At 49.4% G+C, this 17,655-nt stretch overlaps 1 protein-coding gene across 1 annotated transcript in view; it reads left to right on the forward strand.

Moving 5' to 3' along the window:
* The first annotated feature begins 7,999 nt into the window (after positions 1 to 7,999).
* LOC142765386 (uncharacterized) overlaps positions 8,000 to 17,655 on the forward strand; it is a 244,942-nt gene continuing 235,286 nt past the window's right edge. Inside the window, exon 1 of the mRNA XM_075866277.1 lies at positions 8,000 to 8,175. Within this exon, the coding sequence (XP_075722392.1) occupies positions 8,005 to 8,175 (171 nt within the window). The 5' untranslated portion in view covers positions 8,000 to 8,004. The remainder of the gene's footprint in view (positions 8,176 to 17,655) is intronic.

Consider the following 17,655-nt stretch of genomic DNA (forward strand, 5'->3'; position numbering starts at 1 on the left):
ACTGGCGTTTCTCAGACGCGTTAAAACATGCCGAAGGCGTTGAAGGTGCGTCGAGAAGTCAGGAGCAAAAACGACGACGTCATCAAGGTAGCACAGGCACGTGTGCCATTTCAGGTCACGCAGAACTGTATCCATCATGCGCTCAAAGGTGGCGGGCGCATTGCACAGCCCAAACGGCATAACGTTAAACTCGTACAAGCCGTCAGGGGTGACAAAAGCGGTCTTTGGTCGAGCTTCCTCAGCCATAGGTACTTGCCAGTACCCTGAGCGCAAATCGAGGGATGAAAAGAATTCTGCTCCTTGCAGGCTGTCAATGGCGTCATCTACCCGCGGTAGTGGATACACGTCCTTACGAGTGATCTTGTTGAGGCGTCGGTAGTCCACACAGAACCGCACAGAACCGTCCTTTTTCGTGACGAGAACGACAGGAGACGCCCAGGGGCTGCTAGAGGGGCGAATAACATCGCGGCGAAGCATGTCGTCGACTTGCTCGTTGATTACACGGCGTTCTGTGGGAGATACGCGATATGGTCGTTGCCGCAGCGGTGGCTGTGCGCCTGTGTCGATGCGATGCGTAACGGTGGATGTGCGGCCGAGAGAAGGTTGAGCGACATCGAAAGAAGAGCGGAATTCTTCCAACAGACCCAAAAGCTGGGAACGCTGTCCCTGCGTAAGGTCGTCGGGTATGCAGGGACCGAATATATCATCGGATGATGAAGCAGAAGTCGAAACAGCACCAAGCGTACAGGAACTTGGGCAGTGCATGTCATCGGGTTGATCCATAACTTGCGCGTCTTCGATGGGCTCTACGCTGCCGAGACATTCTCCTCGCACCAACGTAACGCTGTACGGAGATGAGTTCACAACAAAAATAGTGGTGCTGCCGTGAGTGAGTTGCACGGTCGCGAAAGGAACCAGCAAGCTTTTTCTTATGAAAACACGATGAGATGGCGAGAGGAGTGCAGCGGTGTCAGAAAGGCTTGCGCAGTAGAGCGACACCGCAACGGACGAGTTTGCAGGCACTTGAGTGTCGTCTCTGACGAGTAACTTGCTTGCAGCGGATGGACTGTCGGCCGGCGTCAAAGAAGAGAATGGCGCGAGTTCTATTTCTGCTGGTGCGCAATGAATGACGGCGTCGTGGCGGGAGAGAAAATCCCATCCTAGGATGACATCGTGAGAGCATGAAGAAATTACGATGAATTCGACCGCATACATCACGTCCTGAATCATAAGGCGGGCTGTGCACATCGCTGTAGGGTGAATGCTTTGGGCGCTGGCTGTACGAAGGGAGAGCCCGCAAAGCGGCGTGGTCACTTTGCGCAGTAACCGGCAAAGTTTTTCGTCCATCACGGATACGGCGGCTCCAGTATCTACAAGGGCAGATGCACGAACGCCATCCACAAGCACGTCTATCACGTTCGACGGGCTTTCCTGAGGGCTTCCGCAGTTCGACAGCGTCGCAGCCCTTGCCTCGTGGACTGCGACGACTAGTTTTCCTGGTCGCCCTCGAGTGGACGTGGCCGCATCGGTGACAGTGAGCGACGTCGTGGAGATGGTGAACGGCGGGTAGACGGAACGGGGCGGGACGACGGTGACATAGGCGGCGGTCGGTCATAAGAGCGGCTTGACTGGCTGGGAAAGTTGGAGGCGACTTGCGGTTGCTGCACACGATTGCAATATCGTGCTACATGACCGACGCAACCGCAAGCAAAGCAGATGGGGCGATTATCAGCAGTGCGCCATTGGTTTGCTGGTCGCATCCATGTCGCAGAACGCGATTGGCGAGCCGGCTGCTGATATGAGTGCATGGTAGGCGGCACTCGGGGCACGTGGGTGACGCCGGCGTATGTAGGCGAGACAGGTTCTCCAAAGGCCTGGGGCCTCGCGACGGTGTCGGTGTAATTTAGCGGAACAGTGACAGAAATCGGTGGGGGCGGCCTGGCAACAACTTGGGCGTAGCTGAGCGGCACAGATGCAGGAGGTGGCTGGTGGTATTCAGGGACGACCTCCGCGATTTCCTGCTGAATGGCTCGGCGGAGCGGAGGTGGAAGTGTACTGGGTGGCTGTTGAGCTTGTTGTGGGGAAGCAAAAGCCAGTAGAGAGACCTGGCGGGCAACTTCCTCACGCACGAACGACTTGATTTCGGCGAGCAAGGTTGCGTGGTCTGGAACTGCTGACAAGGCCGAGAGATCAGCATCACGTGGTGGCGGGCGACGGGTCATCAAGCGCTGCCGCCGCAGCTCGTCGTAACTTTGGCATAACATGATGACTTCTGCCACAGTGCGGGGGTTCTTTGCCAGAAGCATGGTGAAGGCATCGTCGGCGATGCCTTTTAGAACATGCGTGATTTTGTCAGCCTCTGACATGTTCAGGTCGACTTTCTTGCACAAGTCAAGGATGTCCTCGATATAACTTGTGAAGGACTCACCGGTCTGCTGGGCTCGTTCACGTAAACGCTGTTCAGCTTGCAGCTTACGAACAGCAGGGCGGCCGAACACGTCAACGACAGCGGTTTTAAAAGCGGACCATGTCGGGAAATCAGATGCGTGGTTGTTGTACCACATGCCGGCCACACCCGCGAGATAGAAAAACAGGTTGCCGAGTTTACCTGCCTCGTCCCAATAGTTGGGGACGCTCACGCGTTCGTACATGGCCAGCCAGTCCTCAACGTCGGTGCCATCCGCTCCGGTGAATACAGGAGGGTCGCGGATGCGGGGGACACCGGGACATGGCGTCGGCGTAGGAGGAAGCGTTTGCTGGGCGGCGTCTTGGTACATGGTTGGAGGCACGGTACGGGATCGAAGCTCCAAGGGCATCGAATGCTGACCGAAGGTGTTTGAAGGGCACAGCACTCTCAGCACTCTCCACCAAATTGTTAAGCGGTTTATTGACGGACACTGAGCGATGATTCACGACAGCGACAGTCAATGCGGGGATCGACTCTCTGCACGAGCTGCTCTTCTTCTTAAGAAAAGGGCGACCCACTAGAAGGCGCTGAAGAGGATGACCCACTGTTCAAAGGCTTTACCACAATATATATATATATATATATATATATATATGTGTGTGTGTGTGTGTGTGTGTGTGTGTGTGTGTGTGTGTGTGTACTTTGCTTGTCAGACTCTGGGCGACATTCTCGGATGAGAGCAGCCTGTGCACAATCTGAGCAGAAGGTGGTAGCCGGCTGCCTGTCAAGTGGTACCCTGGAACCATCGAGGAGGCATGGACGCCGACCACGGCGGATTCGGTGGGTAGGTGCAGCAGCGGTGGGGTCGAGAAGTCCATATTAGAGAAAGCTTGAACGGCGTTCCTACGATGAAGAGACCCGTGCTGCCGATGGTTCATGAGGGTACGGACAAATGGCTTGAGCGGCAAGATTAGCTTGTATAACTGCGTCATTGTAGGGGAATATACAAGACAGAGACAGCAGCCTTGCAGCGGGCAGGCTGTTCTATTCTAGACTCCGTCCATAGCTCTTCGTGCCCAGAGACCTGATTCCGCTGCTCTTAGCCATAGAAACTATATATATATATATATATATATATATACCTGGTTGAAACCGTGTTGGAAATCAATTATCCGCAACCGCTAAGTTGTGTCTCTTCTATATATATATGTATATATATATATATATATATATATATATATATATATATATATATATATATATATATATATATATATATATATATATACATATATGAAAGTAGACTTGGGATAGGCAGAAATGGGATGTATGCACTAAGGGACAAAAAAGGCAAAATAACTACGATTGTGGACAGAATAGTTAAAATAGCAGAGAAGTTTTACAGAGACCTCTACAGTAGCCGGGGCAACCACTACCTTAATACTATAAGAACTAGCAGTAACCCATATGACACCCCACCAGTAATGATAGACAAAGTCAGAAAAGCCTTGGAGAGCATGCAATGAGATAAAGCCTCTGGTGAGAACTAGGTAACATCAGATCTGCTGAAAGATGGAGGACAGATTGTGTTAGAAAATTTGGCCACCCTGTTTACGAGGTGCATCCTGACGGGAAGAGTGCCAGAGTCTTGGGAGAATTCGAGCATCATGTTAATACATAAGAAAGGAGATGACAAGGACTTGAACAATTACAGGCTGATCTTCTTGCTCTCCGTAGTGTACAAGCTATTTACAATTGTAATTGCTAACAGAGTTAAGAAAACATTAGAATTCAATGAAACAAAGGAACAAGCAGGATTTCGAACACGCAACTCAACAATCGACCACATTCAAACTATCAATCAGGTAATAGAGAAATGCTCAGAATATAGCGAACCACTATACATAGCCGTCATAGATTACGAGATGGCGTTTGATTTAGTAGAAATATCAGCAGTCACACAGGCCCTGCGGAATCAGGATGTCGGCGAAGCGTGCATAAACACCCTAGAAGAACACTACAGGGGGTCAACTGCTACCATATTGCTTCATGAAAAAAGAAACAGAATACCAATCAAGAAGGGTGCAAGGCAGGGGGATACAATCTCCCCAATGCTATTTACTGTGTGCTTACAGGAGGTTTTCAGAGGTCTAGAATGGGATTAGTTATGTATAAGAGTTAATGAAGGGCACCTTAGTAACCTGCGCTTCACCGATGACATTACAATGCTGAGTAAATCAGGAGACGAAGTGCAACTCATGATTATGTAGTTAGACAAGGAGAGCGGAAAGGTAGGTCCTAAAATATTCTGCAGAATACGAAAGTAATGTACAACAACCTCGGAAGAGAACAGCGCTTCGAGATATGTAATAGCACACTTGAAGTTGTTGTAGTGAAGCATACGCACCAACGCGTATGCGCCTTCGGAAGACAACTAAAAGCCCGTGCTCCGCTTGCGCGAGAGTTTGTGCCACCTCTGCCAGACTTGCCGTACGCCCACTTTCCGTTGCGACGTCGCTGCGACTTCTCGGCTCGAATAAACGTCATCACATTTGGTGGAGGCTGCTGAGATCCCCAAGAAGACCTGGAGCTCCGCTCTCGCAAGTTGCCTGAAAGACTACCGCGAAACATGACTGACGCAGTCGCCAACCAGCCCGTCCCAGCCCAGCCAGCACCATCGGCTGCCCCGTCTACCTGCCCCGGCGCTACTCGCCAGCGGGACCCACCAATCTTCAGCGGAAGTGGTGAGCAAGACGTCGAAGACTGGCTCTCCTTGTACGAACGCGCAAGCGTCAGCAACAAGTGAGGCTCAAGGTCTACAAAAGACTCGACACGACGACGCTCACCGCATAGCTCCTACATTTCGTGCTGGCTCCCTTGTGTGGCTTTGGGTGCCCCCGCACGTTCCTGGCCTGTCTTCTAAACTTCTGGCCCGGTACCATGGTCCGTACCATGTCATTGACGCGACCTCCCCGGTGAATTACATCATCGAGCCGTTAACACAATCACCAGATTTGCGCCGTCGAGGACGCGAGACCATACACGTCAACCGTCTCAAGCCCTACTACGACCCCCTCATTGTGCCTACTCCCTGAGTCGCCAGGATGGCTACCCTTCACCCCGGGGGTATTGTAGTGGAGCATACGCACCAACGCGCATGCGCCTTCGGAAGACAACGAAAAGCCCGTGCTCTGCTTGCGCGAGAGTTTGTGCCACTTCTGCCAGACTTGCCGTACGCCCACTTTCCGTTGCGACCTCGCTGCGACTTCTCGGCTCGAATAAACGTCATCACATTGTAAACGTATATGTCTACTTAGAGCAGGTAATTACCATGGAACCGAAGTACGAGATTGAAGTAACTAGATAAATAGGAATGGGGTGGCGCCCATTTGGCAAGCACTCTCATATCATGACAGGTAGATTGCCGCTATCCCTCAAGAGGAAGGTATATAACAGCTGCAACTTGCCGGTACTTAGCTTTGAAGCAGAAACCTGAAGACTTACAGATAGGGTTCCGCTTAAATTGAGGGCGACGCAGCGAGCAATGGAAAAAAATGGTAGATGTAACCTTAAGAGCTAAGAAGAGAGCAGAGTGGATTAGGGAATAAACGGGGGCTAAGGATATCATAGTTGAAATTAAGAAGAGGAAATAAACATGATCCGGGCATGTAGCACGTAGACAGGATAACAGCTGGTCATTAAGGGTAACTAACGGGATTCCCAGAGAAGGCAAGCGGGTTAGGAAAGACAGAAGGTTAGGTGGGCAGATGATATTAAAAAGTTTGCGGGTATAAATTGTCTGCAGCAAGCACAGGACTGACTTGTCTGGTGGAACATGGGAGAGGCTTTTGTCCTGCAGGGGACGTAGTCAGGATGATGATGATGAGGATGAAAGTAAATGCGCTTTTACATAACAACTGTTTATTCAGCCGACGTTTCGAAAGGAGTCCCGTCTCTTTCAAGGCATAATTTACACATTTTCTGTGTGTTCTTATAGCTTCTAGAGGCACGAGGAAAGAGGACAGAAAAAAAGCTGGAGGGGGGAGGCAGAAACTGGGGGGCAAAAAAATTGCCCGCAGCTTCCCTCGGGGGAACACTGAGGAGGATGCGGACCATATAATTGGTTAACGGGGTGTTAAAGTGCGACTTACTTGGGTCGATGGCTAAATTGGTTAACGTGGTTGTGAAATGGGGTGTTAAATTGCGACTTACTTGGGTCGATGGCTAAATTGGTTAACGTGGTTGTAGGAGGGGGTGTTAAATGAGTGAACACGTACACACGTATGTGAAAGGGCGGCGCTGGTCGAAGGGACGTCGATCATTGTGTTTGTGGATTCGTTGGAATTCATTTCACCGCGACCTTGGACGTCGACGCGCCGTACAAGCCAACCGACGAGCGGCAACTGAGCGAGCGAGCGCCGACCTTGAGTATATATACAGCGCGACGGCGCATGCACTGTCAGCTGTTGAATGTTCTCGAAGCGCGACGCCACATGCGCGTCCACTGGAGAATCAGGAGAATTGTAGATGTCGAACGCGGTGTGTAGAGGAGGAAGGGTGCACAGATGGTGGAGGAGTGAAGCGCGCGCGGTGTGTAGAGGAGGAAGGGATGCACAGATGGTGGAAGAGTGGGCGACGGCGCGACGGCGCATGCGCGCGCGTCAGCTGTCGAATGTTCGAGAAGCGGTGCGGACGGCGCGGACGGCGCGGACGGCGCACTACAAGGCGCGAGTATAAGATGCTTCCGCATCTAAAAGCTGGGGGGCGGAGGGAGAATAAAGGAACAAGCAGAAAAAAACACGACAGGATTAGAAAGGGACAGCATCTCAAGAGAGTAAGGCGAACATAAACGAGCTATGCCAACTTTGTCAACAATACCTCGTGAGCACTCACCCTTCTCCAAAGGACATTTGGCCAGCGTTTCTGTATTTCACCTTCCGGTGCAAACAGCTGGCGGCTTGTCCACCTTTGAAGTTTACGACAAATCAGTGGCGGGGGGAAACTTAAGAGCTGCGTGTGCATGTTGGTGGCGTTCGAAGATTTGAAAAAGCCGGTAGTTGTGGATCCACCATTAAGAATTATTATATGCATTGGCTCCTGCCAGTGAAGGAAGAAGGAAGGCGTGTTAGAAAAGCAACGCAGAGAAAGAAGAAGAAAAAAGAAACAATTTTGTGTGATAAGAATATTTTTCAAGCCCGGTGAGATTAGTATCACTGAGGTTTTACTGTATATAGATTTGCCAAACTGAATAACTTATTTTGGGTGGCTTCATAGCTGCAATACTAAGTTTGGAGTTTTTTGCTAAAAGAATGCAATAACAAAACAAATACGCCTAACCTAAAGACAACAGTGATCTTTTATATAAGATAGAAAAAAAAAACTACAGAGCAACGCACTTCGGAACGAGATGAGCCAGGCAATGCATCGTAAAAGAATAGCATTCTCCCAAGCTCAAAAATTCAAAAAGAAAGTCACGTCACACGTTTCCGGGTCTCTAAGTCGTAAGTCATTATATAGAAGACGTCAGTGGTTTTAGCTACTCATTTTAAATAAATTGGCCAACAATGCACAGGGAAGCAGCCTTTTCTGCTTTCAGGATGCAGATGATAACTGGAAAGGGCTTCTCAGTTTTTGTCATGGCCATGCTTTTAGCTTCAGATGCCACGAACGGTGATGGCAACCAACAGCAACAGGGCGCAACTGCAGAAGAAGGAGCAGGAAGCGAACAAGCGAATCGTGAGCAAGAAAATACCGTCGATATAGTTCAAGTAGGTATACATTGGAAAACTATGTCCTAGGTGAAGGTCTTACTGACAAAATGTATGCTGCATTTTATCTTAAAAAGTGGGCCATGCAGATACTGCAGAATTCACTGAGTGGTTCTTTTGCATTGATTAGTTAAATTCTTTTTTACTGGTATGATTACTAATATTTTGATTTATGAGTGCTTTTTACGGTGTAATAATAAATAAATATGGAGCATTTCTTACGTCTGGATGCTCTCGTGATCACCCCCTTAACGTAGGGTATACCAGAATTTTAATATAGGAGGGTAAGATGGTTTTGCAAATGTCATTCGTTGGTCATGATAAGGCTGACATCACAATTCTGTCGTGTACGTCGTCAGACCTTTGGGTGTGAACACCGATTGGCGACATGGACTTGATGAAAAAACCACCGGGCTTTCGCGGAACGTGCAGCACACTCACAGCGAAATTTGGAAGAGTGGCCTTTCAGAGCCTTTTGTTAACACTCTCTGACACGTCGCGCTGACAAACTGCTTCAAAAAAAAAACTCAGCTGTGTGGATGGCTACCAGGGGACCAGGGAGTTCGGATGTGCCTTGCATCAACTCCGCGGAAAGTTGTTTGGTCTGCTGGAAATTGTGCAGTTACAGCAAACAACTCCTATAATCGCCTGCCTGAACTTCTAGGGATCATCTAGACGATGACTTCAGGACTGTGAGTACGTTTTGGGACATTTTATGGCTATTTTGGTGTCGACTGCGCTTCCGCCCAGCAAAGCCTAACGCTAGCTGTGAACAAACGCGGCGGCTCGGCGGTGGCCGACGCCCCCGGCGTTCGCTTCAGAGCCCCGTTGTGGAGACGCGACGGCAATGGAGGTGACCGTGGAGGGTACTGAAATTACCCCTAAAGAATTTAGAACCGCTGACTGGATCACGAACGTTCGAAAACATGTTAAAGAGCTGCGTGACTTCGCTAGAGGTGACAGACAGGGACGTCAAGATGGCAACGCCCGGGCAGAAAGTGGAGCCGAGCCCGGCGAAGACAGGAAGAAGACGGCGGCTGCGAACGCAGCATACAAAAAACTGGGGCACAAGATCGTGGAGAGCTCGATTGTGTCGTACCTACCGTAGTTGCCGGCGAACGACTACAAGATAATCATTCGTCCGAAGTGCGGGCTGGCGCTCACAAAAGTTCCGAACACCACGCTCAGTGAGGCGGTGCGCATGGCAGCGCAAATTCCGTGGAATAAGGGAGAAGAAAAGAAAGTGCTCATTGTTAACGACAAGCAAGGCGCCCTGATTTTCAGCACTCCAGGCATAGACACTGCCTGGAAGGTGACCAGGATTAAGTCTGTCAAGATTGAAGGCAAGAACTATGACTTCACGGCGTACCTCGCGCCGCACAAGGATAGTGGGCGGGGTGTGGTGCGCGACATAGACCTGAGATCGTCAGTAGAGGAACTGACAGAGGCTTTCGGCAACTCAAGGAACCCGCCGATATTTGGTGTTAGGAAGCTGGGGAACTCAAATTCAGCGGTCATCATCTTCAAAAATGAGACAGTGCCCAGGTTGATGTACTGTTACGGTGTACCGTTGAAGTGCGTGCTTTATAAGAAACGATACGAGATGTGCTACCGATGTGGCCAGCTAGGACACAGATCGGATGTGTGTATCAGCGACCATGTTCGCTGCCGGGATGCGGAATGACAGCTCCACCCGAGGACCATGCATGTGAGCCCAACTGTAAGCTGTGTGGCAAAGGTCATCTGACAGCTGATCGGAAATGCAAGGAAGCTTTCAGGACCCCTTATACAATAAAGAAGAGACAGTGGGAGGCCTGGCGGCGAATGTAAGGAGAAGATCGGAAGGCGAAAGACGCCGATCCACAAACGTACAGAATGGAAGAGATCAAAGAACGGTCCAAGAGCCGGTCGAAGCATCGGAGAGGGTCAAGAGGAAGAGCAGGTTCTTTCCCAAGACTACCGGAAAGACAAGAAGGAGAGCTGCCACCAATTACTGATCCAGTAAACGAGGGGACTTCCGGCAGTGCTGTCCTCAACAGTGGGAGACCTACGTCGCTGAACCGCAAGGTGTGTTGGGGAGATATGGCCTCCCAGGATAAACGCGATGAAGAAATGTTAACCATTAAGGAAGAGAATCGCAAGCTTAAAGAGCAGCTAGCAACGATGAGTCGGCAAATAGAGGAGCTTCAAATAGCTATTAAGTCGCCTAGCACAACACCGGTTTCCCTACCACGAATGCCACAGAATCAAAATATAGAAAGGCCGGAGGAGCAGAGAACTACTCCGCCTGCAGCGAAAAAGAGGGCAACAGAAGCGGAAAAGCCCGTGATAGATGAGAACGTAGAGACAGTGATAGACATGAAAATAGCGCTCCTGGAGGCAAACATTGAAGCCAAATATACCCAGGACGATGAATGGCGTAAGGCCTTCGAGAAACGAATGTTCGAGATGTTTCAAAATCTGACACAGCAGTTGCATCAGCGGGATAATAAACTTACCGAGGAACCTAAAACAGAATTCGCGAAGAGGGATCGGGCGTATGAACAGCTCGCCCAAGAAGTACTAGGCAGGCCGATGAATCACCTTAGTGGCAATCATGGCTCACAGATTCAGTAAGAACACCGTTTGGCAATGGAACTGCAGAGGCTTCACGCGCAAGCGTGTGGTTCTGCAGGAATTCCTGAGGAAAGGGGATCGACCAGATGTTATAGCTTTACAGGAATGTGGGAGAAAGGCGCCATTGCCGGGTTATAAATCCTGTGTAAGCGAAGGCACGAGTACGCAGGTGGCCACCCTGGTAAGGCGAAACGTTACGGCGGTGCAGCATGACATTGGTAATGCACACATCGACCATGTTCTCATAGAACTAATACCCCCAAAAAAGAAAAACGCTAGCTTGTTCGTATTAAATATATACAGCTCTCCCAGACAAAGGCGATGCGACTTTGGGGATCTCTTCGCTTCTACGCAACGTAAGATTAGGAACAACCCATTGCTGATCGTCGGTGACTTTAACGCTTACCACACGGCATGGGGATATAAGCAGGCTTCAATTAAGGGCAGGAACTTGTGGGATGATATGCAAACTCATAATCTAGATTTAATAAGCGACCCGTTGCAGCCAACGAGCAAGGGAAATAGTGTCGCGGTAGACACCACACCCGACCTTACTCTGATAAGGAGTGGCACTAGTGCTACGTGGTGCAACACAAACGAGGACCTCGGCAGTGATCACATGATCATAAAAATAGTGGTAGAGGAAGGCCCGGCAACACCTCGGAAACGAAGGGTAGAGGCCGTAAATTGGGACTCTTTCAGGAACCTCAGGGGCGACCTGACTCGCATTTTTGACATTGCCGAGTGGTGCGATGGGGTGTTACGTACCGTGAAGGAAGCCGCTGAAGTGGTGGAAACCGAGGAGGACAACGAAGTGGTAGACACGAGATTAGTAAATCTTTGGAAGAAAAAGAAAGCTTTGAAAAACCGACTCCAACAGATATGGGATCGGAGTATCAGTAAACAAATAGCGGCTTTAAACAGGCGAATTGAAGAGCACGCCATCACGCTCACGAAGCAAAGGTGGGGGACGTCTGTCAGGAGATGGATAGGAATATAACTACGTCCGGAACGTGGCGACTTTTTCGTCACCTTTTAGATCCGGAGAGCACGAAGACAGCGTCTAAACAGCAATTGGAACGGATGACGCAAAAATTTGAAGGCACTAGGAAGGAAATCTTAGAAGAATTTCGGAGCAGATACGTTAATCCCGCCATATCCGAACCTCTCCCAGATTATGGAGGACGGGAAAACGCAGCCTTAGACGCCCCTATCTCCCTGGCTGCGGTGCGAGCGGTGATTAATCGGCTAAGGACTAGATCAGCGGCAGGGCCAGACAGAGTGACCAACAAAGTGCTTCGTAATTTAGATGATAGGTCCATCGCTAACCTAGCAACGTACATGCAGGAGTGTTGGGAAAAAGGGACGATACCGCAGGAGTGGAAACTCGCAAATGTAATTTTCATTCCTAAACCGGGTAAAAAACTCCGTTTCGAGAATATTAGGCTTATATCGTTAACGTCTTGCGTAGGTAAGCTTAAGGAGCATGTCGTTCAGACGCGGCTCAATAGGTACATGGAAGACAATGGTATGTATCCGGACACCATGATCGGTTTTCGACCCCGACTATCAGCGTGCGACGTGATGCTACAGCTCAAGGACCAATTTATAGACAAGCGAATGCGAGACACAAAAGTTATCGTGGGGTTACATGTGGCAAAAGCATTTGACAACGTGAGGCACGTATCGATCTTGGAGAATCTGAGCTCCCTGAATGTCGGAAAGCGAGTTTATGACTACGTCCAGGACTTCCTTTGGAACAGGATAGCCACTTTAAAAATCGGGGCAAAATCCATCGAGGACATTAAATTAGGCAACAAGAGGACACCTCAGGGCTCGGCGTTATCACCCACCCTTTTCAACATTGTATTGTTGAAACTGCGTGAACAGTTAAATGATATTGAGAATTTAAATCACACCATTTACGCGGATGACATAACCATATGGATGAACAAGGGCAGTGACAGCCAAATTGAAGGCTCTCTGCAAATCGCCATTGATAAAATCGTGGAGTACCTGGAGCCCAAAGGACTTAAATGCTCGGCCGAAAAGTCGGAAGCACTCTTCCTCATGCCCGCCGGAAAACGGTGGCTCCACAACAGGCCTGAAGTGGACATCCACTTCTATGCTAACGGCGCAGAGATCCCCGCGGTCGACAGTATCCGTGTCCTTGCACTAAGGATTCAGGCGAGCCGCAAGAATTCTGAAACTCTTGCTAGGTTGGAAGCCTGTTCTAATCAGACATGTCGTCTCATCAGATGAATAGGAAACAGGCATGCTGGGATGAAGGAGGCGAACCTTCTTAGATTAGTGCAGACCTTCATAATAAGTAGGATAGTGTACGTGAGACCTTATTTAAAATTAAACCACTCGGACTTAACCCAAACTCGGACTTCCCCCAAGCACGTCAACTGACAGACTTATGAAGTTGGGGGTATCTAACACACTCGATGAGCTAATAGAGGCTACTGTGACTGCACAACATCAAAGACTACTCGGATCTAAAACGGGAAAAGAAATATGAAAGAGATTGGGCTATGAGCCCACGCGTGAACAAGCGCGTTCAAAAGACATACCAATACAGATCAAGGACAGGATAAAGATACCTCTGCGACCCAGAAATATGAACCCTACCTTTCACAAAGGCAGGCGTAAAGCCAGGGCAGAGGCAATACAATTTAGGTGCATCGGTCGACAGGAAGTGACGTATATAGACGCTGCGGAATATGAAAGCAAAGCGGCACACATGGCAGTGGCGGTAAGGGAAGATGATGGCCTGATTGCGTGCTGCTGAGTTCTTGGTGTTGAGACTGTAGAGGCCGAGGAAGTGGCCATAGCTTTGGCCATCAGCCAAAAGGGGTTCAGGGTGGTCATCAGCGACTCCAAAAACGCTGTGAGAAATTATGATTCGGGAAGGGTGACGGAGACTGGCGTCCGTATATAAAACATGGTAGGAGTACGCAAAGAGCAGGTTCTGCTTGTCTGGGCTCCAGCTCACCAAGGACTTAGAGCGAACGAGGAGGCTCATTCCGTCGCCCGAGGTCTCACCTACTGGTCGACCCCTGGAACCTCCCAAGTTAACGAACAAAGAAGCGAGTATATGCGCACATACCATGAAATCGTCGCACACTACAGGCTGAATCGGCAAGTATACACGAGAGCGGACAACTCACTAAGTAAGAAAAACGAGGTTTTGTGGCGAAAGTTACAGACTGGGGTTTTTCCAAATCCCGCACTTTACAGCAAGTGGCACCCCGCAGTTTTCCAGTCTCAGGGTAAATTTTGTGATGAAGTAGCGAATTTGGTCCACATGGTGTGGACATATCCAAGCCAAAACGATGGTTCTCACACTGTAGAATCCTGGGAGGCCCTGCTCTGCAGCCCAGATCCCAACGTCCAGCGCGACATCATCAGTCAAGCCCTTGCTGCTGCCGCGTCCCAAGGGATTCAGGCCGACAGCTAGGGGCGACGGGCCATGCCTGAACAATTGACTGACTTTTAATAAAGTTTTCTCTCTCTCGGCTGTGTGCGAGCTGCACTTCGACGAGAGGTTCATCTTCTGGCACTTAGAGCACACTGTGAATGGCGAAATTGTCTGCACTGAAAGGGGTAGGCCTTAGGCGTGCGCAGGATTCCCGTTCAGGTGGGGAGGAGGGGAGGCGAAGGTTTATTGCAGCGCCCCCCGCCCCTCCATATTAAATTAGAGTGTGAGGCAGATTTTGCGCCCCCCTCTTAGGTGACTAAAAGAGTCCCCCGCTGCCTACTCAATGTATGGAGCAGATTTAGCGCCCCCCTGCCAAGTGACTGCACCTATGGGTAGCCTTTTCGGAGAAGCTCTTCGCATTTGTAGGCGCCCCTGAAATCACGTTTTCAAAGTGGTTTAGCTACAACGTACAAGCTTCACAGTGACAGCTTGGAAGAGCTTATTTCCTGCTTGCAAAAAAAATAACGTAATACTAGCCTGCACACAACATGGCCCGAGCCTCACCAATAAGTGACTAAGTTTTCTCGGCCAGAACAAAATTTATCCCGAAATGCAGTAAACTAATACATGTATCTTCTGTGACGATATAGCAAACTTGAAAAATATACTCTGGCGCAGTAGGGAAGTGATCACTATTTCCAAATGAAAGAGTGCTATTACAAGCTTCGGAGTCGAATCAGTCCACCAGGCCCGCGACGCAGCACAGAGATTAGCCCCCGTATTCACAAACGTTCCTCGACTCGAATTCCACCCTTCATTTGACAGAGTTGAGCAACACGTCACCGCTCGGCTGAAAATGATGCTGCGCTGCTCACGAATGGCAGAAAATTATCGCTAATATGCAGTGACTTGCCGTGATTAGAGAAGGCGCTCCCATTGGATTTCTCATGTAAAGGTGAAGCGTTGAGTGAAGGAACGTTCTAGAATACGGGAGTAGGTCTTTTTGTTCTGATGTGGGAGCGGCCCGCAACGAGCTAAAGCGCGTTCCGAAGGACAAACTAAAGATCATCCATCCATCCAACCCATCTGCGGTTTTACACAAAGGCATTCCACAAGGAACGACCATCTTCCCGTGAAAAGAGGACTTGCACCTGAAGCTCAGGCGCGTCCCCTAGGCTTGCAGCCCTAAGGAAACAATGTTCTGTGGTGCGCTTGTGAACCATAGAACTTTTTTTCTTGAGGGGATAAAAAAAAGATGTGCGACCAACTATTAGGAATGCGTTGTTGCAAACACATAGTGAGTCACTACTCGGAAATGTGTTGTATGACCAGTGTGCAGAAAATAAAATGTTTTCATTCAGATACTACTAGTGATTCTCCTCTCTGAGTTTGATAATGCGTTAGCAGAAGTAGCTATAGCAAGCCATGCATGTTACGAATCATCATCATCAGCCGGATCAAGTCCACTCCAAGACAAAGAAAGGCCTCTCCCATGTTCCGCCAGTTAACCCGGTACTGTGCTTGCGGCTGCCAATTTATACCCGCAAACTTTTTAATCTCATCTGCCCACCTAACCTTCTGTTTCCCCCTAACCCGCTTGCCTTCTCTGGGAATCCAGTTAGTTACCCATAATGACCAGCGGTTGTCCTGTCTACGCGCTACATGCCCGGCCCGTATCCATTTCTTCTTGTTGATTACAGCTATCATATCCTTAACCCCCGTTTATTCCCTAATCCAGTGTGCTCTCTTCTTGTCTCTTAGGGTTACACCTACCATTTTTCTTCCCATTGCTCGCTGTGTCGCCCTCAATTTAAGCGGAACCCTATCTGTAAGTCTTCAGGTTTCTGCTCCGTAGCTAAGTACCAGCTAGGTAGAGCTGTTATATACTTTCTTCTTGAGGGATAGTGGCAATCTACCTGTCATAATTTTAGAGTGCTTGCCAAATGTGCTCCACCCCACTCTTATTCTTCTAGTTGATTCAATCTCGTGGCTCCACGGTTATTACCTGCCCAAAATAGACGTAGTCTTCTAAACTTGAAGTGCACAATTACCTATCTCGAAGCGCTGCTTTTTTTCCGAGGTTGTTGTACATTACTTTCGTTTTCTGCAGATTAATTTTAAGACCCCCCTTTCTGCTCTCCTTGTCTAACTCCATAATCATGAGTTGCAATTCGTCCCTTGAGTTACTCAGCAATGCAATGTCATCGGCAAAGCGCAGGTTACTAAACTACTCTCCATTAACTCTTATCCCTAACTGTTCCCATTCTACGCTTCTGAAAAACCTCCTGTAAGCACGCGGTAAATAACATTGGGGAGATTGTGTCTCCCTGTCTTACACCCTTCTTGATTGTAAGGCAGGGGGAATGTAATGGAATGTTACCAATGATGGGGCTTTATTTACAGATTAGTGCTTCCGGAAATGATGATTCGTCTTGGAAGGTGTTGCAAGCAATGGCTCACAACTGAGTTCATCGTTCCACTTTTCTACCACTTCACATCGATAAAATGTTTCAGTGCCGTCACACGCTCACTATCGGCACTCTGTTGATATTGCAGTTCATTCGCGCACCCGCGTAGGCATCCTGTTATTCCAGGAGCTAATAAACATACTTGCTTGGTCGCCAGGAGGCCGTGCACGAGCAACAACATGTATTTTAAATGTTTCACACAACCCGCGCGCCTGGTTGATTCCCGTCTCTGCGCAGCGCATCGCCGCGTTGGGTTACGTGCAAACGTGTGTAAGCACTACCTGGCGGTTTTCTCTCAAGGCATTACGCGCCAGCTGGCACGTTCATTACACTTCCCTATTCTAGCCACTGTAACAGAGTTGCGCATGGGTGGCGCAACGAGCGGAGCGGTGCTAAAGTTACTTCACATGCTACCTTTAGGTAGCAGAGCTGCGCCACTGATAGAACTCGCCCCTCGTGCCCTCATTCGCCTCTCGCGTTCACGTGCGCAAAAAGCGTCCATTTTAGGGAAAGCCAACTTGACGGCGATGCGTTGCTATGCGTTTCCGGCTTGCGCACTAACCTTTGCTCTTGTTCATGTTCGTTTAATCAACGCCGCATGGAGGGTGAGGGCGAACATCAGTACAATGACTCACCTTGCGGCAGTTATAGCATGCGTCTACTCTTGGGTAAAAAGAAGGGTAGAGGCGAATGTAGACGCCCTGATAAAACATCCATCGTGGCAAACAATGTCCGTGCATGGTGACGAGTACGTGGTTGGTCCGCCTCATGCGACGGCCAGCCACGACAGGCATAGTTGGGTTGCTCTCTTGCAAGTGCTTCAAGATTTCCGCATCAGTAAAGCTGTCGTAAGCGTTAAACATGACGCCACAAAATGCATCGTTGGGTGGTGGGGCTGATTGATTGATTGATTGATTTGTGGGGTTTAACGTCCCAAAACCACCATATGATTATGAGAGACGCCGTAGTGGA

Source organism: Rhipicephalus microplus, chromosome 6 (assembly GCF_043290135.1).
Source record: "Rhipicephalus microplus isolate Deutch F79 chromosome 6, USDA_Rmic, whole genome shotgun sequence".
NCBI lineage: Eukaryota > Metazoa > Arthropoda > Arachnida > Ixodida > Ixodidae > Rhipicephalus > Rhipicephalus microplus.